Here is a 26671-nt window from a genome sequence, read left to right as displayed (position 1 = left end):
TCCCTCTCCTTTTCCCCTCCCTCCTCACCCCCCTCCCCTTCCCCTCGCATCCTTGGAAGCAACAATTAAGCAGCTCTGGGATAAAACACACAGCCCGCGGGAGCACGGGGGCATTGCTTCAAGAGATGGCAAGGCAGGCAGCTGCACCCCTCCTCCCCGGAGTTCTCCTCCTCCTCTCCATCCTCCCGGCTACCCAGCAAGGAGGTAAGGAACGAAAGGCTCCTTCCCGTACCCCGGCCAGCGCTTCGCTCCTGCGGGGTCCTGCGGGGACCCTCCGCGGGCACCGGGGCTGCTACACCCCCACCCTCCTGGCAACCCCTCACTTGCCCCTCGCCTGCCCCGGCTGCCCAGCCCCGAGCAGGGACAGTCACCCACCTTGCCCTGCCTTGGGGACATCCCCGAGGGTGGGTGGGCAGGCCCCTGGGCGCCACCTCCGCCGAGGACTCTTTGCTCCCCAAACCGATGGGTGGTTTGTGCCGTGCCCGGGTGGGACGGGATGTTACCGAAGGTGGTGACACGGGGAAGTCGGTAACGGCACCTCTGCACCAAGCACTTGTCAGGGGGAGGCTGCGGGGGGTGTCCTGGTGAGAGGCTTGGGGACATGAGAGGCTTGGAGGCACGAAAGGCTCAGGAACACGCAGGCAGGACACCAAGGATGGCCACCAAACTCCCATGGGACTTAGAAGTGCGAGGGGCCGGGGGGAGGTGGCAGCTGTCACCCGCGGTGCGATGGCAGCGGGAGCTGAGGGCGGTGGGTGGGTGGCAGCATCCCGCAGTCGCTGTGTGCGAGCTGCTGCTCAGTGTGTGGCCGCGACAGCCCCGGGGCTGCTGCAGCTGCAGAGCGGCTCGACCCACCCGAACCTCACGCTGGGGGTCCCGGGGGGCCCTCACACCGCCCTCATCGCCCCTGTGCCACCAGCGCCGGGTCCCTGTCCCAGCGCGGTCCCAGGGCTGTGTGACAGCGCGGTCCCAGGGCTGTGTGACAGCGCGGTCCCAGGGCTGTGTGACAGCCCGGCCCAGGCACACGCAGGTGCGGCACACGAGGCCGGGGCGGGGAGGTGACAGCCAGCGCCGGGGTCTGTGTCCCAGCCGTGTGACACAGCCCGGCCAGCATAGCCGGTGCCTGCCCGGTGGCCGACCCCCGTCTCGGCGTCAGACTGGAAGCTGAGCTCCCACCCAGGCTGAGAGAACAGCTGAGCACAGATTTCAGAGCCCCCACTGCAGTGGCCAAACTGGGCAGAGGGCTTTGAGGAGGCGACAGCACCACCAGGGAGGGGACAGTCACCTCCAGATAGCCGGGTGGTTGTGCCAAGGAGAGCGTGTGATGGGCAGAGCCACGAGGTCGGTGCCGGGGCTGTCGTGCGGGGCTGGCTGCACAGAGAGGATTGAGGGGCAATCAATCCTCCTCCGGAGGAGAAGGGCAGGATACCATGGGCAGTGCCAGGGCTGGGTGGGCACCAGGGCAGCCACAGGCTGGGCCACCTGTCACCAAGGGCATAGCCCTCGGCAGCTCAATCTGCCCTGCGGCTCACAGGACCCGACCCCGGGCTGGCTTGTCCTGGCTATGCAGGCAGTGGGACCCCAGAGCTGGGAGCTGCCAGGGAAGTCGAGCTGCTGTCGGTGCCTAATCGTGCTCAGGATGCTGGATGGGATGTGCTCAGTCCCAGGCACACTCCATCTCTGGCAGTGAGAGAGATGTGGCTTGCTGATCCAGGCTGGCTTTGTTCTGATCCTTCAAGCTGTGGCCAGCTAGGACAGTCTCTGGAGGACTTTGGACCCCGAGTGAGACCCCGCAGCAGTTCCTGAACAGTTCAGGACTGTTGGCCCCACTCCAGGCCACGGCTCAGTCCCCAGGGGTGTTTGCTAGTTTGGGAAGCAGCTCACAGAGGAGGTGAACTGACCCTGGAGATAGTCCCAGTACTGGTGGGACACAGGAGAAGGCTCTTCCATGGAGGACTGGGCAGTGTCTGCAGCCCTGCTCCTGGCATGCCAGCCCTTGGGGATAGAGCTGGCACAGAGGCACGGTGGCATGGTGAGGGGGGGGGGCCAGGGTGCTGGAGATGGTCAGGCCCGTGTCCTCCAGCACTGGCTGCATTGCAGCTCCAAATAATCCTGGCAGGAGAGGGAACCCTGAGACTTCCCAGGTTGAGGGGTTCATATCCAGACTGTCACCTCAGAGAAGTGCCAAGAGGCTGAAATCCCCAGCAGCAGGTCAGGATCAGCCCCTGTGGATCTGGCCCTGGGGAGCGGAGCTGTGCTGGCACTGTGTGGACCTGCACAGCCAGACACAGGTGACTGCAGGGGGAAGGTGCCGTGATTCTCTAAAGGTGCCAAGTGCAGCCTGTCCGAGCATCTGGAGCAGGGAATCTGTCCCTCAGTGCTTCCTGTGGAGCACAGGGGATCCCCTGGCAGTGACACCCCCAGGAGGGACAAGAGGGACCCCAGGGAGGTCCCAGCCCTGCAGGCTCTGGGCCCACGGGGAATAGCTGGGGTGGGTGCAGAGGGGCAGGCACTGGGTGTGCCAGTACCCAGCCTGGGGCTGTGGGGACCCTCCGAGGACACCCAGGGTCCCCAGGGTGGGGCTGGGATGGCATCTCCTCTTCCCAGCTGGAGCCTGGCCTGCCAGGGCTGCTCCCTCCCCTCACAACTGGCAGGGTGCAGCTCGTCTGCGAGCGCTTGGAGATGAAAGCTGGAGCTTCAGGGGGGCTGGAGAGGAGCCAGACCCCGGCAGCAGCCCCTGCTCCCCCCGAGCTGCTACCAGCGAGCTCGGCCCGGGATGCAGCACAGCTTCAAAGTCGCTTGGAGACTGAATGTTTCCATAACTTTCTCCCAAGAAAAAGAAAACAGCACAATGAGGGAAGAGGGGAAATGATGGTGGTTTGGCACTGAGGCTCCTCCGGGAGCGGGTGCCCATGGGCACAGAGAGGGGCTGAGGAATGAGGGTGTCCTGTGCTGGATTCTCCATCCTGGTCTTGGTCTCAGAAGCTACGCAACAGAGAAATCCTCTGCATTTCTGGCTCGTGAAGGGAGCTGCAAGCAGCGGTGCAGATAGAAATGGTGCAGCTGATCCAAACGGGATCGGAAGCAGCTCTGGCAGTGAAAGAGCATGGATATCCACACCTGTGGATGGAGCTGGGGGGGGAAAACGTCCCATTCCCATAAACAAGGAGACTCCACACCAGATCCTAAGCACCTCATGGCTCACACCCTGACACAGCTGGGGCTGCACGAGTGGCTGCGAATTCTCTGGCCCCGGGATTGAGAAGCCATCCCTGGGGTGGGATGCAGGCTCACAGCCAGCCCAGCCCAGGAGACAGGCTGGAAGCCCAGGAAAATCCCCTTCCCAGGGTCCTGGCAGGCTCAGAGCAGAGGCAGCACAGAGCTCCTTCAGCTCTGGGAAGCTGCTGACTCAGTCTCCCCTTCCCTGATGTGCCAAGGGAGTGAGTGGAGAGGACAAATGGGAGCACATAGACCCCACACGGGGCTGGGGACTGCTGGACCTGAGGCTGGGCAAGGACAGATGGCCAGAGCCCAGTGTGGTCACAGTGTCACCAGTGTGTGGGCTGTCACCAACACCTGTGCTCGGTGGTGCTGCCAGGGGGAAGGACTGGAGATGCTGGTGGGATCTGGAGAGACCCCCCCCCAGCAGTGCCTGCACCAGGGAACAACCCCGAGCTGGGCTCTGGGGGAGCAGCTTGTGAAGGAGTGTCCAGGGCAGTGCAGATCCGGCCATGCCTGGCAGCAGAGCTGGTCAGGAAGAGCTCCTGAGGGAAAGGTTTGTCCTCCCAAAGCCACTTGGCACCACCACCCAGCCACCCATCCCACTGCCTCCAGGCCATCCCATCTCCTGCCAGGCCTTGCTGACCTGCCCCCTGCACACCTCCTGATCCAGGCAATGAACAGCAGATAGACCACCACAGCCTCTGCAACCCTCCCAAATGTGTCCAGAGCCCTGTCTCTGGGATGGTGTCTGGGAGATGCATGAGGAGGGGGCAGTGACAGTGTCACCACAGTGGGATCCTCCTAGCAGGACCCCCAGTACCCCAGGAGGGTGGTGGTGATGATAAAGGGCTGAGTTTGGCAGCTGTGGCTGTGGGCAGGTGACATCTGGACATCTCTGTGGTCCCTACACTGCAGGGATGCTGTGAGAAATCCTTGTCCCAGCTTCCTTGGGAGTCTCCATCAGGCAGCACTGGCACAGGGTGACAGAGGGGTGGGAGGGATCAGCCCGGGTCCCCCATTGTCACCCCAGCACCAGGGACCTTGCCTGGTTTTGGGGGGCTGAGGCTGGGGAGTATGATGGGGGCTGAGCATCCCCTCCCGGCTGGAGACAGTGCCTGGCTGTGCCACGAGGGTCCCTGGCCATGCCCAGAACTGGCTCCCAGAGGCAGCAGGGCTGGGAGGGAGAACTGGCGGTGTGCAGATGTTTGGAGTTTGTTTGGAAACAAGGCAGGAGTTGGAGTTGTGTTTATCCAGCCTGGGGGCGGGTGGTGTGGGCGCGGAATGTGCCGGGAAAAGGAGCCGTTCTGTCACCCCCTGGCCTGGGAAAGGAGTTGCTCCGGAACCCCCTGGCTGGGGGCCGGGCCGGGCTGGGCCGTGCCAGGGGCTGAGCACGTGTCCCACTCTATCCAAGCATACTGGCAGAACCTCGGGAAGGGATAGAGGGGGAACAGACCTGGGCCCCACTCCCTGGGGCTGTGTGATGAGACCTGGCACGGCTCCCCTTCCTGCATGCTTCATCCCCAGGGATGTCCTGTCCTGCCACTGAGTGTCCCAACATCTCCTGTGCGTGCACAGCCCGACACCTCTGTCACACACGGGTGTGTCCCGACACCCTGGTGCATCCCTGTGGGAGGCTGGGCATCTCTGCCAGGTGCCCAGGCCAGAAGGGACACGTGAGCAGGGCCCAGGGGACACCCTCACCCCTGTCATTGGTGGGGCACAGTGAGGGGGCACAGATGCCCCCCAGAGTTTGCCCCACATCTGCGAGGGAGATGTGCAGCACAATGTGCTCTGCCATGGTGTGCCAGCCCTGCCAGCCCCGCCACCTGCCTGTCCCCCTGTGTGCTGGCACTGCCCTGCCCAGCCCCTGGGCATTGCCCGGCCCGTGGTGGTGCTGCCAGGGCTGTGCCACTGCATGCGCCCACCTCCCGGGCTGCTGGGGAGGCCACTGCATGTCCTCAGGTCCCAGCCGTGCCCCACAGGGTCTCCAGTGCCCGTGCCCCCTGAAGTCCATCCCCTGTGGCAGCGGGCTGGCTGCAGCTTCCCACAGGGACTGTGGCCACGACAGCCCCCCCACACCCTCCTGGCAGCCCCCCTGCCTGGCTCTGTTCTGCAAACCCCACCACAACCCCTCTCCCTCTGCCAGAAGAGAAGCTTCCCTCTGCACTACAGTCCCCTTGTGTCCCCAACCCACTGCAAGTCCCCAGCCCACCCATGGCCCTCGTGGAGATGGGAGGCCAGCCAGGGGTGGCAGCCTGGTGGCCTGCAGAAGACACTGCCAGCGTCCAAAACAACCAAAAAACCTTGTTGTGGCCTCTGAGCATGAGCTGAGATGCTCTGGAAAGCACTGGCACCTGGGTGGTGACCCCAATGTCACATGGACAGGCTGGGGGACACAGAGGGAGTTCCATGGGTCTCAGCAGTGTCCCTCCAGTCTGTCACCCCAGTCCCACTGGCCTGAGCTGGTTCTTCCTTCCCATTGGCACCTCAGCAGACAGGACACATCCAAGGATCCTTGGGGCAGCCCCAGAGGATGCTCAGGCATGGCTGGGACCAGCAGGGACTGTGGGGATCAGCTGGGACAATGCCAGGTCCATGGTCGTGCCTGGACCCACCCCCCAGAGCCACGGGAGGCTGGAGGTGATGGAGACAGGCCCGGCTGTGGGATGGGGCAGTAGCTGGGAAGCAGAGCTGGACAGCGCCCAGCCCCATGTCCCTCCCTCCTTCCCTTGCAGGGCCAGGTCCTGCTGACTCCTCCACCGAGGTGCCACACCTGAGTCCCATCTGGGACCTCCGAGTCCTGTCACCACTGTCACCCTGGGCAAACAGGGATGCAAGGAAAGGCAGGGACCTGCCCTCGAGCTCCACATCCCAAGTCCTGGCAGAGAGCAGCAGGGGAACCAGGAGCAACCCCCCATCTCCCTGCCTTGGACCTCTGGGGGGATTTTAACAAGGGACTCTTCTCTTGCAGGTGTTCCTGGTGCTATCCCAGGAGGGGGAGTCCCAGGAGGAGGCTTTTTCCCAGGTAAGGGGGTCCTGGCACCTCTGGGAGGGGGCATCACCCGGTCTGCAAGGACGGGCAGGTGCCTGGGGGGTCCTTGAATGCCTTTGAGACACCATGGAAGGCTGAGGACCTGCCAGCCAGGATCAGGTGACAATGGGGACACCCTGTCAGGCTGTGCAGCATGGACTCAGCATCAGCCCCACGGGACATGACTGAGTGGCAGTGCCAGGCTTACCCTAGGGGCCCCTAGCCCAGGACTGGCACCAACACCCTGCCCAGCCCTGGCCACAGGAGGTGCTCAGAGGTCACAGCCTGTCCCTAGAGCGAAAATCCTGGGGACATCCAGAGGGGGATGGCCCATCCCCTGACACCCGTGGAACCCTCCCCAGGGACCCCCGGGAGCAGCTGAGTGCTCCCAGGGCAGTGCTCAGACCGTGCCCTTGCTCACAGGTGCTGGAGTTGGAGGTTTGGGAGCAGGTGAGTGCTGGGACCCCCTGCCAGACTGGGCTGGGGAGAGGGGCAGGATGCCCAGGAGATCTCCCTTGTTTGGGCAGGGGGTCTGCCATGAGGCTGGCCCTGTCTCACGTGTCCCCTGCCCGGGGATGCTCGGAGGGAGGAGGGCTCTGACCCCTGTCCCTCCGCTCGCTCTCCCCTAGGACTCGGGGCTGCAGGAAAACCTCCCAAACCAGGTAAGAAGCCTTTCCCTGGCTCTCACCAGCTGCAGGCACGCCAGTGGCCGGGACATTTCACAGCCACTGCTGCCCTCACGCTGCTCCCCCGTAGCCAAGGCACACCCAGCCCTGCCCTGCCACACTAATCCTGCCACAGCCTCAAGGAACCTTCCTCCCCCACCCCGCTTTGGCGCTGCCCTCTGCTCCCAGCCCCCAAAACCACCCTTTGGGGGTACTTGCTGCCTGTAAAGCTGCGCCAGAGCTCCGGGAGGAGATGCAAAGCCGGGAGCCAGTATCCTGGTGGGGAGCTGGCAGCACCTCCACCTGCCTGCCATCGGGGCCAAGCAGCTTTTGCAGAGGCTCCTTCAGCCCACGCTGGGCTTTGCCTGGCCTAGAAATGCTGGAGAGAGGGGAGATTACCAGGAGAGAGGGGAGATGCTGGCAGGAGGATGTGCAGCTGGAGAAGGCACAGCTGGAGGGCACAGCTGGAACTTGGGGCAGCAGGGACTGAACGTGCAGCATCTGGGGCCAAGGGAAATAATGGAATTGTAGAATGGCCTGAGTTGGAAGGGACCTTAAAGCTCGTCCAGTTCCAACCTCCTGCCCTGGGCAGGGACACCTTCCACTGTCCCAGGCTGCTCCTAGCCCCAGTGTCCAACCTGGCCTTGGGCACTGCCAGGGATCCAGGGGCAGCCACAGCTGCTCTGGGCACCCTGTGCCAGGGCCTCACCACCTCCAGAGCAGAGAATTCCTCCTAACACTGAGTCTAAATCTCTCCTCTTTTGGTTCAGACCACTCCCTCTTGTCCTGGCACCCTCTGCACAGTGCCTGTTGATCCCCATGCAGAAATGCTGCTTCATTTCATCAAATGCTGCCTGGGGTCCCCTCCGTGCCCATCCCAGGGGTCCCGACTGTGCCCAGGGCAGGGGCACCCCACGGCCCCGGCTCCCCTAACCGGCCCGGCTGTGCAGTGGGAGCTGCAGCCTGAGGTGGGGGCCAGCAGCCTCCGTTTGCTCAGATTTCAGCTCGTGGAAAGAAAAACAAGGCCCTTTATTTCGGCATAATTAAAACCAAACGCAGGGCGGCTGCGAAGGCCCAGCCGGAGCAGTGTCCGCGCCCGGAGCCAGCGGCTCCGGAATTTGCGCCTGGAGGGAGCGAGGGCTGATGAGCCCCAGATGTTGGAAGGCAGCGCTGGCCGGAGACCCAGGGACTCATTCCTCAGCCATAAACATTTTGGTTCCATCCCTTTGTGGCCTGGCAGGGTGGGGGGTGGGTGAGGCAGAAGGGACGGCATGGAGGACCCAAGTGCTGGCAAGGACATTTGTCACCCGTCCCTGTGCCTGTCCCTGGGCTGTTCTCCCATCCCCCACTCCTCTATCCCTCTGGGCCTGGCCACCACACGCCTCACCCCACTTCTCTTTCTAGGGGTCGGAGGACTTGGGGGACTCGGCCCCCTTGGCCTGCAGCCAGGTGAGCACTGACCACTGTCCACCCCTGCTCTGGGGTGATGTCCCCAGAGACCCACCTTGGGGACAGCACATCCCTTATCCCCATCTCCACAGCTCTCCAGAGTGTGCTGGATGGGTGCCATCTGGGCTGGGTGCCCTTCCCAGACCTGAGAGACTGCAGCTCTGAGGTCCCCCTGCATGGTGACATCGCCACAGTGGGGTGACCCCAGAGGAGAGGAGGCACCTGGGGTGCCTGCAGGGCCGGCAGCAGAGGGACGGTGCCTGCAGGTGGTCAGCCAGTGGCTCCAGGGGTGTCAGCACCCACTGCAGGGGTGCCAGGTGTTGTGTGTGCCGGATGGGATGTGGATGGGAGAACGAATTTGGGGGATGCAGGACAGGGCAGCCAGTGCCTGCTAACGCAGCCTTGCCCAGCCTAACACCAGCGCTGGCACTGCCACACAGCCCCCACATCTCACCACTCCCTGTGCCCACCACGAGGGCAGGACCCCCTCTTGGCAGCTGTTTTTTAGTGATGCTGATGCTGGTTGTTCTTCCCCACAGGTGCTGGGGGTCTGTTCCCCGGAGCTGCCTTCCCCGGGGGCGTGTTCCCAGGAGCCGCCTCGGCCGCGGCGCTCAAGGCTGCTGCAAAAGCTGGTGAGTGCTGGGGGGGTCTGGGCAAGGCGGCCTCGGGGCTAGGGCAGCCTCCAGGGACTCTGAGCCAGGACAGATTTCCCCTGGAGCCGAGGCTGCAGGCAGGAGCTGATGCTCTCACTGGGCTTGCCAGTGACTCGGAGGGACCCAGGCGATGGGGGAGTTGGCCAAACCTGAGCCCCCAGGAGCAGAGACCACAGAGTTGCCTGGTCCCTTTGCCCAGTTTGGGGGACCCACCCTGGGACTGCCTCAGGGTGTCCCCTGCACCCCCCAAGGGCCAGCCTGAGCTTGTCCCTTCTCTGGCCAGCCGCAGCCCAGCGGTGGCAGCTCCCCCTGGTACACTCCTCTTCCCAATGCCCCCAGGTGCTGGCATTGGAGGCGTGGGTGGAATTGGTGGTCCTGGTGGCCTCGGGGTCTCCACAGGTAGGAAATACTCCTCGCTCCCAGCAGAGCCAAGCCTGGGGCAGAGCTGTCCCCGGCGTGGGCAGGAGCGGGGGCTCAGGGCTCTGTGCTGCCCGCAGGTGCCGTGGTACCGGGCGCGGTGCAGCCCGGCCTTGGCGCGGCAGGGAAACCCCCTAAAATACCAGGTAGGTGACGGCCCCGGCGTCGGGGCCGGGGCGGGGAGCGACTCCATCCGAGCCCTCATCCCTGAATTTCTTTTGCCTGCAGGTGCTGGGATTCCTGGAGCTTTTCCGGGCGGCGTGCTCCCCGGTGCAGGTGAGCTGTGCTCCACGCCATTGTAAACACTCCATCTTCTGAGGGGATCCCGACAGCACCCCAATTCCGAGGGAGTGCCTTCCCCACCGTCAGCACCCCAACGTCCCTAGTGGTCCTTGCCCAGTGCCAGCACTCCCTGTAGGGAGAGCACCCTGCCCTGCTGCCCGCCTGCCACCCGCTGCTCCCAAACCCCTTGGCTGAGGTCGCAGTGACATTTCCACCGTGCCAAAGGCATGGGGGGACCCTGCACCTCCATCCCGTGCCAAGCTTGGCGGGAGCAGGCAGCATCAGCACTGCGAGAGGAGCTGGCACAGCCACCAGGGCTGGCGGCGTGGGAAGGAGGGGGAGGAGGTGGCGAGAGAGAGGAATTCCTTAGTGCAAAGTAATTTGGAGGAGGAAAACTTGTGAAAACAAGATGTTTCGACACTGTCCGAAGTGTACTGCTGGTCAGGAATGTCTTTTCCATGTCTGAAAATGTTTGAGTTATAATGAAAGACATTTGTAAGAGGGGAAAAAGATTCCCAAACCAAAAGGAAACTCAAAACCCAAAAATCCAACCCAAACGACCACAAGGCCTAAACACTGTCTGCTGCCCCTGGAGGGCTGCAGAGCCTCATCTGGCCCCAGGCCACCGAGCATCACAAGGGCAGAGAGCACTGCCCAGGCCTGGCTGGGGCTTTGCTGTCACCAGTGGGACTCCTCTTGAGTGCTGTGTTCCCTGCAGGCTCTGTTCCACAGGCAGCTCCAGGCCTGCATCAAACCCCTCCTGGCAGCTGGCACAGGGTGGTCCCAGCAAGCCCCCGAGGATGAGGGTGCCATGGGTGACAGGGATTTGGCAGCTGGGTGTGGGGGTCTTGGGTACCAGTAACATCCTGAGGCCCCAGCTCACCCCTCTGGTCTCTGCTCCAGGTGTTCGCTTTCCCGGTGTGGGGGTGCTGCCTGGAGTCCCCACTGGAGCTGGAGTCAAGCCTAAAGCACCAGGTACGTCCCCTCAATCCCCTTGGAACACTGGGGTGGCTCCAGCTCAGCACTTAAGCCCATCCTTTGAGATCACAGCCCTACAGGGCACTTAGCAGGGAAGCCAATTAACTTAGGTTAATTTGGGCCCCCAGGAGCAGCCCAGGGCTCAAACAGGTTTCTTTGTGCTTCCTTTTAGGAGCTGGAGCCTTTGGAGGAATCCCTGGTGAGTGTCCCATCTCTCTTGCCTGTCCTTCTCTTCCTTCCCAAGCCCGTTTCTCACAGCCATGGTATCCCCACACCAGAAGATGCCTCAGGGCTTCCCAAGCCACCCACTATCCTCTGCCAGGGTGCCCTGGGGCACTCCCTTCTGTCCAGGACTGGTGGCAGCCGTGGTGCGGGCTCCAGGTGAGAGTCTGCTGTTGGTTTGCAGGACTGGGAGGTTTTGGAGGTCAGCAGCCCGGTGTCCCTCTGGGGTATCCCATCAAAGCTCCTAAGCTCCCAGGTAAGCTCCACAGCCAGCAGAGCGGCTTCACTGCGGGTGAAGGATCCCCAGCAGTGTCAGGAGAAGGACCCGCCGTTCCCTGGGGCTGAGGCACAGTGCCCACAGGTCCCCCGGATCTGGCAGTGCCTGTACTGGCCCTGGGACAGCAGGACAGAGCCAGGGGCTCTGCTGTGCTCTGCCTGTGGCAGCCCTGTGGGCAGCTGCTGGGGTGATGCCCGTGGTCTTGGCCCTGGCTCATGTGGACAATGCTGTGCCTCTCTCCAGTTGTTGTAAGGTAGGAAGGGTCACGTTCTGGGGACACGCTCTGGGCTAAGCCACCCTGGGATGTCCCTGCCAGCTCCTGCTGGCACAAGGCACAGCCCTTGCAGGGACAGTCTGTTTTCTGTGGCTCCTGGGGTTGGGCTGGGCATTCACCTGGGCCAGTTGTCCTGGCTCAAGGAGCTGTAGCTGAGGCCACCTGATGGCTCCAGGCAGGTGTCCCTCCCCACTGCCCATCTGGACAGGGTTCAGCTCCAGCCCCAGTCAGCCTGGGGGAGCTCAGCACCCCTTTCCCAGCCCAGGCTGCTCTGGACACATTCCCCTCCCAGCCCTGTGCCAGGTGTCATCTCTGCCTGTCCCCAGACAGCCGTGCCCACAGAGGGACAGTGGCAGGTTCTGTGCCCTCCAGGAGCCATGCTGGCACCTGACTCCTCCCCAGTGCATCCTGAGGAAGAGGGTGCATCTGGCAGGGCCTCCATCCCTGGGGTGCTGGGGAGTACATTGGGGATCTGCAGGCATTTCCCCATTCACCCAAACAAGTCACTGGAGGTAGGAGAGTCTTGGTGAGAGGAGCCCCCCTGGAGCAGCACATCCTAGCCCAGCACATCCCAGTCCAGCTCCAGTCCCAGCAGGGCCAGTGACCACGAACAGCAGCAGGGATCCCTGGTCTGCTCTGGTTTCCTGCAGTGCAGCAGAGTTAAGATCCTTCAGGAGACTCGGCCCCACTGCTGGCAAAGCCTGGCTGGGTCCCAGCCCCAGGAGAGGGACCAGGACGGCAGGGGTGTCTCCAGATCTTCCTGGACGCTGGGGAACGCCAGTTTGTCACCTCTGAGGGCTTAGGGCTGGCAGTGTAAGGACAGACTGTGCTGCTGGCTGTGGAGGCTCTCGTCTTGATGCTGCAGGTGCATCCGGGACTGCCACAGGTGGGATGTCCCCTGCACTGTCCCCTCTGCAGTATGTGCAGGTTGAGAGGGGATGAGGGGACAGCGGGACAAATAACATTTTAAGTGGAAAATCGTCTCTTTAGATTACTTGTTCCTGAGCTGTCCCCACTCAGGAGGTGGCCCTGGCCCTGGTGTTCACCTTGCTGGAGGTTCAGTCTGAAGCTGTGGCTGAGGTCAGGGTCCCATTGATGCTGTAGGGGTGGGGATAACTCCCCAGTGTCCAGCTGTGCTTGGGTAGCATCAGTCTGTGCAGAGCCCTTCCAGTGTGTGCATCGGCCTGAGCCCCCCTGGCAGTGTGGGTGACATTGCCATGTGCACAGCCCCAGGGCAGGGGCTGCCTACCCATCCAGCTGGGGGTGGTGGGGAGCTGCACTCGGACCCGCCAAAACCCTTGGAGAACCAAGGTTTGGACTTCTGGCCCTTGGAGTCACCTCCATGTGTGTCACCCCTTTCCCAGCTTTAGGGTGAGCAAGGTGCTGATAAGGTGCCCCTGGTTGGGCAAGGGTGGCCCTCAAGGTGGGAGACACCTGGCCCAGCTCACTGTGAGCCTCTGCCTGCCAGCACCACTGTGCTGCTGTGGGACACCATGGGATAGCCCAGCAGGATGGAGGGAAATCTTGTTCCCACATGTTGACTGCTGGGAGGGGATGGTGTCTAGTTCTTGAGGAGATGCTGTGTCATGAGTAATTCCATCCTGGCTGCAGGCAGCCACATCCCTGCCCACGGCCCCCTTGCTGGAGGCATCCCCCACCCTGTGTGCAGCTCGAGGTGTCCCCCCAGGAATGTGGCAGCCCATGGTGTCGGGATGCTGCCAGCAGTGATGGGAGCTGTGAGCTGCTAGCTGCCAAGCCCACGGTCTCCACTGAGTCAGGGGCATCCCCACACCATTCCGAGTGCCGGGATCCAGCTCTTTCGCAAGGAGACATTTTCCTGGCCACGATATTCCAGCTAATAATCCCTCCCCATCCTTTCACACCGACCTCCTAACGAAGTCACGTTTCAGCCGAGGCTCCCAAGCCCTGAATCTAATTAAAACCTTTCCTTCGGAGCTGGCCGGGGTGCAGCCAGCTGGGTACAACTCTTGCCATGGGGCTCCCGTGGGACCCCTTGCTGGAGCAGGGTCATGGGAGGCTCCTGCAGAACCAGCTTCAGGAGCCACAGCCCTCGGCCAGGGCTCAGAGGGGGCGGCTCTTTCAGTCCCTGCTTTCAAGGTGAGGGAGAACAGCATCTCCTGGCCCAGCTGCACCACAGGGGTTTGTATCCCGGAGGATTCACTGTCACAATGGACGGAGCCCCTGGGCTGGTGCTGCACGGCCCTGGCAGAGCAGGGCCATGCCTTGGGGCAGAGGGGACAGGGCCAGCAGCAGCCAAGTGTTAACCCCCCCTTCTCTCCTGTCCTCTTGTCCCCAGGTGGCTATGGACTGCCCTACACCAATGGTAAGCTGTCCCGTGGTGAGTACTTGTGTCCTCAGTCCTTGTGGCTCCACTGGCTGCCACCATGACCTCGTGGCCTCGGGGTGGTGAGAAGGATATCCCACTCCCAGGGCAAGATGGTTCCTTGGAGACCTTGTGCCTCGCCCATGGTGGCTGTGAACCAGCCTGGGAACTCAACTTTCCTGGCATCCCTGGGAGCTGTTAATCCACAGGATACGTCCTGAGCCACTCCAGCTCCAGACATGGATGTTTGAGCTGGGATCTCAAGTGGGGAGGAGCTGGCTTTGGCATTCCCCCTGCATCATCTGGCGCCAGGGGGAGGAGATCCAAGGGAGCTGCTCCGTCTGTCTCGTGGTCAGTGCCTGACCTGGCTCTGCCGCTGTGTTGTGATTGCAGGCCTCCGGCCCGGCGGGATAGGAGCCGGCCTCCTGGCAGGAAAGGCAGGATACCCCACCGGGACAGGTACACTCCTCCTCCGCCGCCCCAGGGTGGGGACTGGCACGGGCATGGCAGGGGACCACGCACTCTGTCACCCTGCTGGCCCCTGGACCAGCAAGGCACTGTCTGGGGACTGCAGGGACAGCCCGGAGGAGAGCAGCACCTCTCGCCCGAGATGGGGACAGCTGCTGGCAGGAGTGCCCGGCCCCCAGCGTGCCTGTGGGGTGGGGGAGCTGAGGTGGGAATGGTCTCAAGAGCTCCGTGGCTCAGTGCCCGTGTCCTCCGCAGGGGTCGGAGCACAGGCGGCAGCAGCGAAGGCAGCAGCGAAACTTGGTGAGTCGCCTTCTGTGGCACAAATACCACCCATCGCCCCAGCAGGGAGCTGCTCCCTTCCTCCCTCCCTCCCTGCCAGCCCCAGCAATGCTGGTTTGTCCCCATGTCCCCGCACCACCGGCTGACCGCGCTGTCCCCTGCGGCAGGAGCCGGTGTCCTGCCCGGAGTTGGCGGCATCCCGGGAGTCGCACCCGGTGTCGGTGTCGGCGTGGGCGGTGTCCCAGGAGTTGGAGGTGAGGCGACGAGAGGGCTCTGCCCTGGGGCTCGGGGAGGGTCTCCTTCCCTTATCCCACATCATTGACTCTCTCCCGCTATCCCGGTAGTCGGAGGACCGGCAGCGGCGGCAGCAGCGGCGAAGGCAGCGGCAAAGGCAGGAGCTTTTGGTGAGTTCCTGCTGCCTCGGACAGATCTCGGCACAGGGAAGAGCCATGCATCGATGCCAAGGGCTGTGTGGCTCCACAGCTGCCCCGGCAGCCCATATTCCATCCTCTGGGTACTCTCCCTGCCCCCTGTCCCGGCTCCAGCAGCTTTTCCAGCAGTGATGAAGGACTGACAGGCCCCTAGGGATGCAGCATCCTGGCATAGGACAGAGCATGCCCATCACATGTGGTCTGTCCATGAGATGTGGGTTTGCTGTGCCAGGTGCCAGTGGGGTGACCAGGGACGTGGTGTCTGTGCTGAGCTGTCCTTCCCTAATGAGGGATGCTGCTGGTGATGCAGATCTCCACTGCTTCCCTCCCTGGCTGTTCTGTGGGAGAAAAGCGAGGAGCAAACCACACATTAGAGCACTCAGGGAAAACGTGCCAGCCCTGGGACAGCTGGGATGTACAGCCACAACCTTGGGGGACTTTGGGAGTCCCCAGCATCCTGGATGGCAAGGTCCCTGATAGGCATAGGGAGCTGGGAATCAAATACCCAGGTGCACCCAGGTTCCCTGAGGAGCTGCTTTAGGATGAGTGAGGAGCTGACCACAAAGCAAGTGCCCAAGAGACTCCTGTGACCTTGGAACAGATCATGTCCCCACCAGTGGCAGAGTGGGGTGTTTGCAAGGGGTTTGATTACTCTGCTTCCCTCCAGGTCCAGGGGCAGTGCCCGGAGTCGGAGGTGTCCCTGGCTTGGTCCCTGGCATCGGAGGTGTCCCAGGGGCGGTGCCCGGTGTCGGAGCTGTCCCAGGGGTGGCAGGTGACTGTTCCAGGAGCCCTGTCCCCACGGCCCAGCTGTGTGGGGCCGTGGTGGCTGAGGGTCCCTGTCTCCCTTGTCCCCAGGAGTGCCGTCGGCAGCAGCAGCAGCAAAGGCAGCTAAGTACGGTACGTGCTGTGCGGGACCCCAGCCCCGGGACCCCTGCCCGCCCTGCCCACCCTGACACACGGGGGTGCCCAGGCACGGGGTGTCCCCTGGGATCGCCCCTGACGGGGAATGGGGAATGCTCAGCTCAGATCCAGGCTGCTCCCACCTGGGCCTGACTCCATCCCCAGGGCAGGACCTTCTCCCTCTCCAGGATTTCTCCAGGCTGCTCTGTGGAAGTGAGCAATAAGCCCCAACGGATAGCTTTAGATTTAACTGAATTCGAGGATTTTGTACCCAATCCATTTTCTAGCAGCTGATGTGTTGTAGGATCTGGTGCCCAAGGGCTCAGTGCTGCTGCCATTAGGGCAGGGATTTCTGGCAGAGGAGCCCCTGCCCAGGGTCAGCATCCTCCAAAAACTTGCAGGGTTCAGAAGCACATCTAACTGGGTCTAGCAATCCCTGTCCTGCCCCGCTGGGATCTCTCCCGGATGAGGCCATGGATGCTCTGCCCTCCTGGGCAGGATGACAGAACAGAGCCATGGCAGGTCCCAGCTTTGTGCTCTTGCTGCAGCCAGCTGTGACTTGTCCCCTCTTGTTCCCGGCAGGCGCCGGCGTTCCCGGTGTCGGTGTGGGCGGCGTCCCCGGCCTCGTGCCCGGAGTCGGAGGTGTCCCTGGCTTGGTCCCTGGCGTCGGAGGTGTCCCAGGGGCGGTGCCCGGTGTCGGAGCTGTCCCCGGGGTGGCAGGTGACTGTTCCAGGAGCCCTGTCCCCACGGCCCAGCTGTGTGGGGCCGTGGTGGCTGAGGGTCCCTGTCTCCCTTGTCCCCAGGAGTGCCGTCGGCAGCAGCAGCAGCAAAGGCAGCTAAGTACGGTACGTGCTGTGCGGGACCCCGGCCCCGGGACCCCTGCCCGCCCTGCCCACCCTGACACACGGGGGTGCCCAGGCACGGGGTGTCCCCTGGGATCGCCCCTGATGGGGAATGGGGAATGCTCAGCTCAGATCCAGGCTGCTCCCACCTGGGCCTGACTCCATCCCCAGGGCAGGACCTTCTCCCTCTCCAGGTTTTCTCCAGGCTACTCTGTGCGAGTGAACAATGAGCACCTACTGATGGCATTAGTTTTAACAGAATTCCTGGATGTTGTGCAAAATCTGTTTTCCAGTAACAGATGGGGCACAAGATCTGGTGCCCAATGGCCCAGTGCTGCTGCCAATAGGGCAGGGATTTCTGGCAGAGGGGCCCCTATCCAGGGTCACTATTTTCCTAAATGTATTGGGATTGGTTGGATAGTTGAATCCATCGGGTATAAGCACCCTCACAGAGCTCCAATGATGTCAAGATTCATAGCCCAGGAGCAGGGTAGTCTGGAGCTTGGGCCCAGGGGGGAGGCAGAATTGGCCCTGACGTTTCACACAGCATTGGGCGTCTCTAAAAGAGAGAGGCAGCACTTACCTCGCCAGGTCTCAGAACCTGTTCCTTCATTGTTACTGTGGAGCTCTTGGAATCTCCATGAGGAGCCTTGGGAATCTCCAGGCAGAGCCATGGCCAATGGCAACTCTCTAATGAGTATTAAACCACAGATCCCCATCTCTTCTATATTGTGTAGAAAAAAATCCCTCCACAGACACAAACAAGGATGGGATTCAGGAGTTCAGGAAGGAACTGAGCAGTGGTGCTCTGTGGTGAGGTGCCTCTGCCTAGCAGGGTCCTATGAGGACAAAGTCCTCTGACACTCAGCCCTTGCAGACCTGATGCCTGTGTGTGTGGCACTAACATGTGCCAGCAGGTCCAGGCTGTCAATGCCCTGGGCAGCTCCCCAGTCTGAGCAGTGCCCGGGCTCCCAGCCCTCCCAGACACCTGCTGGGGAGATCCAGCCGCTTCTCCTCCGTGGCCTGTTGGGCTGCAAGGCTTGATGTCCCGATGAGAAGAGCACCTTGGGCTCCTGTGATGATGAGGGTCGTTGTGGTCCCTGTGCTGTGACTTCCTGGCAGTCGCTGGCAGAGTCACGGGGCTGATCCCTGTCCTGCCCCGCTGGGATCTCTCCCGGATGAGGCCATGGATGCTCTGCTCTCCTGGGCAGGATGACAGAACAGAGCCATGGCAGGTCCCAGCTTTGTGCTCTTGCTGCAGCCAGCTGTGACTTGTCCCCTCTTGTTCCCGGCAGGCGCCGGCGTTCCCGGTGTCGGTGTGGGCGGCGTCCCCGGCCTCGTGCCCGGAGTCGGAGGTGTCCCTGGCTTGGTCCCTGGCGTCGGAGGTGTCCCAGGGGCGGTGCCCGGTGTCGGAGCTGTCCCCGGGGTGGCAGGTGACTGTTCCAGGAGCCCTGTCCCCACGGCCCAGCTGTGTGGGGCCGTGGTGGCTGAGGGTCCCTGTCTCCCTTGTCCCCAGGAGTGCCGTCGGCAGCAGCAGCAGCAAAGGCAGCTAAGTACGGTACGTGCTGTGCGGGACCCCGGCCCCGGGACCCCTGCCCGCCCTGCCCACCCTGACACACGGGGGGCGCCCAGGCACGGGGTGTCCCCTGGGATCGCCCCTGACGGGGAATGGGGAATGCTCAGCTCAGATCCAGGCTGCTGCCACCCGGGCCTGACTCCATCCCCAGGGCAGGACCTTCTCCCTCTCCAGGTTTTCTCCAGGCTACTCTGTGCGAGTGAACAATGAGCACCTACTGATGGCATTAGTTTTAACAGAATTCCTGGATGTTGTGCAAAATCTGTTTTCCAGTAACAGATGTGACACAAGATCTGGAGCCCAGGGGCTCAGTGCTGCTGCCATTAGGGCAGGAATTTCTGGCAGAGGAGCCCCTGCCCAGAGTCACTGTTCTGCTAAATGTTTTGGGATTGGTGGGATGGTAGGATCCATCAGGTATAGCCACCTCCAAGGAGCTCAGTGGAGATGAGGGACATGGCCAAACAGCAGGGACACCTTGAGCTCGGACACAGGCAGGAGGCAGAACGGGCCTGAAGTTTTCCATGCAGGACTGGCTTCCACGTGCTTCTCCAAAAGGCAGAGCCAGCAGTTGGTACGTGGCCAGGTCCCATGGACCTGCTCTTCCATCGTAACTGCAGAGCCACGGGAGTCCCCAGGAGGAGACATGGTCAGTGGCAGCTCTCCTTTGAGGGTAAAACCACGAATTCCCATCTCTTTTATACTGTGTAGAAAAAATCCCTCCATAGGGCCAGAGAAGGATGGGATTCAGGAATTCAGGAAGGAACTGAGCAGTGGTGCTCTGTGGTGAGGTGCCTCTGCCTAGCAGGGTCCTATGAGGACAAAGTCCTCTGACACTCAGCCCTTGCAGACCTGATGCCTGTGTGTGTGGCACTAACATGTGCCAGCAGGTCCAGGCTGTCAATGCCCTGGGCAGCTCCCCAGTCTGAGCAGTGCCCGGGCTCCCAGCCCTCCCAGACACCTGCTGGGGAGATCCAGCCACTTCTCCTCCGTGGCCTGTTGGGCTGCAAGGCTTGATGTCCCGATGAGAAGAGCACCTTGGGCTCCTGTGATGATGAGGGTCGTTGTGGTCCCTGTGCTGTGACTTCCTGGCAGTCGCTGGCAGAGTCACGGGGCTGATCCCTGTCCTGCCCCGCTGGGATCTCTCCCGGATGAGGCCATGGATGCTCTGCTCTCCTGGGCAGGATGACAGAACAGAGCCATGGCAGGTCCCAGCTTTGTGCTCTTGCTGCAGCCAGCTGTGACTTGTCCCCTCTTGTTCCCGGCAGGCGCCGGCGTTCCCGGTGTCGGTGTGGGCGGCGTCCCCGGCCTCGTGCCCGGAGTCGGAGGTGTCCCTGGCTTGGTCCCTGGCGTCGGAGGTGTCCCAGGGGCGGTGCCCGGTGTCGGAGCTGTCCCCGGGGTAGCAGGTGACTGTTCCAGGAGCCCTGTCCCCACGGCCCAGCTGTGTGGGGCCGTGGTGGCTGAGGGTCCCTGTCTCCCTTGTCCCCAGGAGTGCCGTCGGCAGCAGCAGCAGCAAAGGCAGCTAAGTACGGTACGTGCTGTGCGGGACCCCAGCCCCGGGACCCCTGCCCGCCCTGCCCACCCTGACACACGGGGGGCGCCCAGGCACGGGGTGTCCCCTGGGATCGCCCCTGACGGGAAATGGGGAATGCTTAGCTCAGATCCAGGCTGCTCCCACCTGAGCTTGACTCCATCCCCAGGGCAGGACCTTCTCCCTCTCCAGGTTTTCTCCAGGCTACTCTGTGCGAGTGAACAATGAGCACCTACTGATGGCATTAGTTTTAACAGAATTCCTGGATTTTGTGCAAAATCTGTTTTCCAGTAACAGATGGGGCACAAGATCTGGAGCCCAAGGGCTCAGTGCTGCTGCCATTCGGGCAGGGATTTCTGGCAGAGGGGCCCCTGCCCAGGGTCAGCATCCTCCAAAAACTTGCAGGGTTCAGAAGCACATCTAACTGGGTCTAGCAATCCCTGTCCTGCCCCGCTGGGATCTCTCCCGGATGAGGCCATGGATGCTCTGCCCTCCTGGGCAGGATGACAGAACAGAGCCATGGCAGGTCCCAGCTTTGTGCTCTTGCTGCAGCCAGCTGTGACTTGTCCCCTCTTGTTCCCGGCAGGCGCCGGCGTTCCCGGTGTCGGTGTGGGCGGCGTCCCCGGCCTCGTGCCCGGAGTCGGAGGTGTCCCTGGCTTGGTCCCTGGCGTCGGAGGTGTCCCAGGGGCGGTGCCCGGTGTCGGAGCTGTCCCCGGGGTGGCAGGTGACTGTTCCAGGAGCCCTGTCCCCACGGCCCAGCTGTGTGGGGCCGTGGTGGCTGAGGGTCCCTGTCTCCCTTGTCCCCAGGAGTGCCGTCGGCAGCAGCAGCAGCAAAGGCAGCTAAGTACGGTACGTGCTCTACGGGGCCCGGGTTCCCGACTCTGCAAAATCTCGTGGGATCCTGGAATGCATGGGTCTAGCAAGACATGGGACTCATCCCTCTCCTGCCCTGCTTGGGTCTCTCCTGCAAGTGGCTGTGGTTGCTCCTCTCTCCAGGCCACAGTGATGAGACAGAGCCAGAAAAGGCCCAAGCTTTCAGATGTTTCTGCAGCGGGATCTGACTTCTCTCATCTCACTCCCTGCAGGAGCCGGCGTTCCTGGCATCGCTGGCGTTCCTGGGGTTCCTGGCGTTCCTGGAGTTCCCGGTGTCCCTGGTGTCCCAGGTGTTCCTGGCGTGCCTGGGGTTCCTGGAGCTGTGCCTGGTGTTGGAGGTGAGCAGATGGGCTGTCACCAGCTGCTGGGGGGATGCTCATTGCTCATCTTGGCAATGCCTTGACTGTATCCCTTGTGTCCCTGCAGTGGGTGGCCCGGCAGCAGCAGCCGCAGCCAAGGCTGCAGCAAAAGCAGCAGCAATCGGTGAGTCCCCACTGTCACCACCGTCACCACCGGCTGTCCCAGGGAGGGAGGAGGTGTGTTGGCACACAGGAGAGGTGGGGACACCCCGGTGCTGTGCAGGTCAGTGGGATTCCTGCTGTGGAGTCTGCCCCCTTGGACACATCCCTGAACCTCTCTGCAGGAGCAGGACGTGTGCCCGGTGTTGGTGTGCCCGGTGTTGGCGTGCCTGGCGTTGGCATTCCCGGAGTGGGTGTGCCTGGTGTCGGTGTGCCTGGTGTTGGTGTGCCTGGTCTGGTGCCCGGGGTCGGTGTTCCAGGTGAGATGGTGCCCAGGGAATGCTCAGATCTCCCCAGCAGTGCTCACTGAATGCGCTCCTGACCCTCTCACTCCCTGTCCCTCAGGAGGTCCGGCAGCCGCTGCAAAAGCAGCCGCCAAAGCAGCCAAGTACGGTAAGCTGAGATCTCTCTGGGGTTATCCTGCACGTCTTGACTCCTGCTCATCCCCACTCCAGGCTGCTCCCGTGTTGGGGCTGAGGCCCAGCAGTGCCTGGGCCCCCTGGGGGTTGGGGTGAAGGATGAGCTCCCTGAAGGGCTGAATGTGGGATGAGGTGCTGGGTGTGTCAGGGCTGCTCTCCAGAGAGGTGAGCCCCATGGAACATCCGAGTTCACTGTCCAAACACCTTCTCATACCTTGGTCCATCCACACCCCATTCTGCCCACCCAGCCACACCATCACCACCTCAGTGTCCATCTGCCCCCTTCTCTGTCCATCCATCTGTACCTCCTCCATTCCTCTATTCAGTCACTCCACATCCATCCATCCCTTCAACCATCATCCCTCCATTCATCCATCCTGCCATCCATTCGACCACTCCCCATTCACACACATCCATCTCACCACCCCTCCATCCATCTCTCCATCTTGCTATCCCACCATCCATGTGCCCCTCTCAGCATTCATTCATTCATTCATTCATTCATTCATTCATTCATTCATTCATTCATCTCACCATCCATCCAACCATTCATCCATCCTACCATCATTTCAACCACTCCTCATCCAGCCGCATATCCATCTCATCATCCATCCATCCATCCATCCATCCATCCATCCATCCATCCATCCATCCCACCTCCACCCTGCCATGCCTTCTCATCCAACTCCTTCTACCATGTTTCCTGAAGCTCCAGTTCTTCTCTTTCTCCTTGCAGGAGCAGGTGGCCTGGCTCCCGGTGTGGGTGGCCTGGCTCCCGGCGTGGGTGGCCTGGCCCCTGGTGTGGGTGGCCTGGTTCCTGGAGTAGGTGGCCTGGTTCCTGGTGTTGGAGGTGTCCCAGGTGAGGAGGAGGAAGGCGAGGGTGGGGGCAGTTCTGGGGGCAGGACAGGCTTGAGGAGAACCTCATCAGAGTCCCCTGGGGGGATGCAGACAAGGCCTGAGGGATGGGTTCTGCCCAGGTTTGCTGTGAGGCCTCCCCAGGGTCACTGACACCACCCTTTCTGTCTCTGCCCAGGTGTTGGAGGTCCAGCAGCAGCAGCTAAGGCAGCAGCTAAGGCAGCCAAATTTGGTGAGTCAGCCTGGGGAGCCCCTCAGTCTCCCTGCCAGCCCTGGTGTGGCACTGACTGGTGCAGGGGATGCTGGCATGGGCACCCAGGCCTGGCACATCATCCCGCATGAGCACGGGGATCACACCTGCTGCTTCACCCCTGTCTCTGCAGGTGCTGGGGTTGGAGGGGTGCCAGGTGCGGTGCCCGGTGTAGGTGGAGTGCCCGGAGTGACACCTGGTGTTGGTGGTGTGCCTGGCTTGGTGCCAGGGGTGGGAGTACCTGGAACTGGCATCCTTCCCGGGGCAGGTACGTGCTTTGTCCCACCCTGCCTGGGGACAGTGGTGGCTGGGAATGCTAAAAGCCACCGAGCCACATGAAGGGGTGGCAGGGAGGGATGCAGGTGGTGGCACATGAGTGTGATGTGGGGGTGACTGTCCTGTCCTAACCATGGTGTCCTCACTCATTTTGCAGGCATCCCTCAAGTAGGGGTGCAGCCTGGTGCTAAACCTCCCAAATTTGGTACGTAACCCTGCCCCTCTGCCCCAGGGCCACGTCAGACTGTCCCTGAGCCATCAGGGTGCTGACCTCTCTTCCTGTCCCCTGTGTGCCCATTGTACCCCGATGGCCCAGGCGTGGTGTCACCCATAGGTGCAAAGTGCCACCTGTACCCCATGCCCTAGACTCGCTGGGAAGAGTTTTCTCCTTCGTGTGTCATGCAGGGGCTGAAGCCCCTCTGGGTGCTGTGAGATGGGTGCTGGGGACTCCCAGCATGGGTGCCAGAGCCACCCCAGCAGGTTGGGCAATGGCCAGGGGTGCTCTGAGCTGGGGGTGCCAGGCTGAGGGGGGGACAGGGGTTAATGGTGTCTCTCTGGCAGGTGTTCCTGGCGTTGGAGTCCCAGGGATTGGTGGCCTCCCAGGTAAGTGCTGTCAGGAGCTGAGCCTGGGCAGTGGGGATGTGCAGGCAGAGGGATGCTTCCCCAGAGGGCTGGAGCTGGAGGGACACTCCCTCTGTAGCGGGGCTGCCCGAGGAAGGATGGGCACACTTGGGACTGGGTGAGGAGTGGGTCAGACACTGCCCCACTGTCTGTCCCTCCTGGTGCTCACACAGGCTACCCCTTGTAGGTGGCCTCGGTGTCGGTGGGCTCGGAGTTGGTGGCCTCGGTGAGTGATGCTGGTCCCGGTGTGGGGCTCCCCGGAGCTGGGCTGCAGGGAGCAGCAGCAGCAGCGACGTGTTGGCAGAGCAATGAAAAGGAAAGGGAGTCTCTGGGTCACTTCTGTCCCCTCCCGGTCTCACAGTACAATCTCACCCCGCACTGTCACCGTGCCTTGTGCCCCGTCCTGTTTGCCACCTGCCCTGTTCCCAGGGGGTGATCCGAAGGGATTGCCATTATTGAGCAGGGACTGAGGGCATAGCACCAGCCTTGCCCATGCCATGTGGAGATGCAGGTCCCTCCTGGGACCCACTGGGCCCCTCCTGAATGGTCTGGCTGTGGCCCTGGGGCAGTGAGTCCAGGCAGGGGCTGCACTGGTGTCCCCTCTGACATAGGATTCTTGTATCCAGGAGCTGCTGGGAAACCTCCCAAGCCAGGTAAGGGACAGCCAGAGGGGCTGGAGGAGTGACTCCAGTCCCTGTCCCCATCCACATTCCATGGCTGTGCTCACGCTCCCCACCCTCACTGGGGCTGACCCACCTGCAGGTTTTGGTGCTGGGGGGCTGCAGCCAGGTGAGTGCTGCAGTTTGGGGCTGGCACGGGAGAGTGTCCCCTACCCTGCCACACTCGTCCCCGCTTGCTGCCCCCACGCTGCTGCCATTCCCTGCTGGGCACGCGGCCTGGGAGAGCACTGGGAAGCCAGAGGGTGGGGACGGTGGCTTTTGCATCAGCTCCTATCCCTGGAATAAGCCAGGCTGTCCACAGTCCACGCTAGGGTGGCACTGCTGTCACCGGCTGTCACTGGCTGTTGCTTTTTCCCCAGGGGTTGGAGGTCCCGGCTTCGGCGTATCACCGATATTTCCAGGTACCAGCCCCAGCTCGGCAGCTCAGCGCACAGCCGGGGCGTGTGTCGGTGCCTGGCCGGCTCACAGGGACACGGCCACGGGCCGGGGAGGGACCCTGGGGGCTGGGCTCAGCCGGGGGGCTGGCCTGGGGGGTGCGGGGCAGAGAAATGGGGGTGCTCCGTGCGTGCTGAGGGCTTCGCTCTCCTTTCAGGTGGAGTCGGCGGCCTGGGATTTGGTGGTGAGTATCCAGCCCCCCTGCGGGACGTTGTGGGGTGGGGGATGCGGATCCCCGCGGGGGTCCCGCTCACGCCGCTCTGCCTTCCCGCTGCAGGGAAGCCCCCCAAGCCCTATGGAGGAGCCCTGGGTGCCCTGGGCTTTAGAGGTGAGCACGGTGTCCCCGCTCCCAGGGCCCGGCCCTGCCCCCCGCCCCTCCGGCATCCCTGGCGGGGTGCGGGCGCAGGGAGGGCTCATCCCGCATCCCCCGCATCCCCCGCAGGCGGCGCGGGCTGCGCGGCAGGGAAATACTGCGGGAGGAAGCGGAAGTAACGCTCCGTCACCCATCACCTCATGAACTTTGGTGCTACTGCATGGTCCAGAATGTAAATCCGAAGCAAAGCTGAGACACCCCCTCCTCAAGCTCCCGGAGGGACCCCGCGTTCCCCGGCAGCGTCCGCCCCCCCCCCGCCCCTCGGTCCCGGCAGGGAGCGCGGAATAAACTGCGGGGAGCAGCCGTCCCCCTTGGTGCTATCGCTCTCTGCGGGATTTGGGGGGGCCTGGGCTGTCGCCCCCCTCCCCAGCCCCAGAGCTGACCCCCGGGAGGGACAACGGATGAGGGGCACCCCACATTGGAGGAAGGGAGGGAGGGAGGGAGGGACGGAGGGAGGGAAGGGGATGCCGGCGACGGGGGCTGTGCGGGGAGGGATGCTCCCGTCAGCCTGGCCCCCACTCCGGGCCGCGGTCCCCCCGGTTTGGGGGGGGCCGCGGGCAGGAGGGGTCGGTCCCTTCACGTTGCTCACTTTGCTATAACTGGGTGGGACGCCCTATACAGAGGGACTCGCTTCTGACAGACTAATAAAGGACAAGTTTTTAAAGGATTCTGGCTCCAGCTTGTGTCTCATGTCCCTGACCCTTCCCTGTGGTGGTGGCAATGATGCAGGGATTCACGCCAGCCCATGGCAGTGCACAAGCCTGGAAACGTGCTGGGTCCTTGCTTCAGGAATGTCGCTTGTGCCGCTGCATGGTCATAGCCCTGGAACACACGGGAGGGGTGGGGGACAGCCTGGGGACCTAGGGGTTGCCCATACCTTTTCCCAAAGTGACAACCCAGGGTCCCAGGGGAAGGTCTGTGCCCTGGCCTGAGGTGTCGAGGACATCTCCGCCCTGTCTTAGTGTGACAGCCTCGGGACCCAGGAAAAGGTCTCTGCTCTGGCACACAGAGGGGGACTGGGGATGCAGGAAAATATCCATGCCTTGTGCCTTGGTGACAGCTTGAGGACCAATAGGGCTGTGCCTGCCCTTGGTGACAGCCTAGGAGGTGATATCCATGTGCTGTCCCATGGTAAGAGTGCAGGGAATTAAGGGGACATCCATTCCCTCTCCCACAGCTACAAGTCTGGGACCCAGGATGAGGTCCATGCCCCTTGCCATGGTGGTAACCTGAGGATGCAGAGAGATGCCCGTGCTCTATCCCGTGGTGACAACGTGGGGAATGAGAGGGACATCCATGTGACGCCCCACGGTGACATCCCATGGAAAATGGAGACACCTGTGCCCTGACCACAGTGACGGGCCGGGACACGTGGGGACACCCGCGATGGCCAGTAGTGGTGTGGCGACACCCGTGTCCTGCCCATGAGACTGGCCTGGCGTAGCTGGGGACACCAAGCGGTGTGGGGATACCCGTAATGGTCAGGGGAGGGTGAGCACAGCCCCATCGCCCCGTGACCTCCACATCCCCCCG

At 62.6% G+C, this 26671-nt stretch overlaps 1 protein-coding gene across 1 annotated transcript; it reads left to right on the top strand.

Moving 5' to 3' along the window:
* ELN (elastin) lies at positions 1-25805 on the top strand. The gene is made up of 42 exons (XM_088176964.1): positions 1-204; positions 6194-6247; positions 6677-6703; positions 6883-6915; positions 8323-8367; positions 8907-8999; positions 9360-9419; positions 9518-9583; positions 9666-9713; positions 10623-10694; positions 10870-10896; positions 11104-11175; positions 13788-13814; positions 14208-14273; positions 14538-14582; positions 14729-14815; positions 14906-14965; positions 15660-15764; positions 15848-15889; positions 16475-16612; positions 16696-16737; positions 18030-18167; positions 18251-18292; positions 19576-19713; positions 19797-19838; positions 20425-20562; positions 20646-20687; positions 20924-21049; positions 21138-21194; positions 21355-21489; positions 21575-21622; positions 22385-22507; positions 22682-22735; positions 22887-23021; positions 23187-23234; positions 23591-23632; positions 23838-23876; positions 24277-24303; positions 24690-24731; positions 24923-24949; positions 25043-25093; positions 25208-25805. The coding sequence occupies exons 1-42, from the start codon at positions 126-128 to the stop codon at positions 25255-25257; spliced, it is 2832 nt and encodes a 943-aa protein (XP_088033090.1). The 5' UTR covers positions 1-125; the 3' UTR covers positions 25258-25805.
* Positions 25806-26671: the final 866 nt, after the last annotated feature.

This window comes from Sturnus vulgaris, chromosome 21, assembly GCF_052056855.1.
Source record: "Sturnus vulgaris isolate bStuVul1 chromosome 21, bStuVul1.hap1, whole genome shotgun sequence".
In the NCBI taxonomy this organism is placed as follows: Eukaryota; Metazoa; Chordata; class Aves; order Passeriformes; family Sturnidae; genus Sturnus; species Sturnus vulgaris.
The sequence above is the reverse complement of the archived record's forward strand: the minus strand, read 5'-3'. Positions and strand labels throughout refer to the sequence as shown.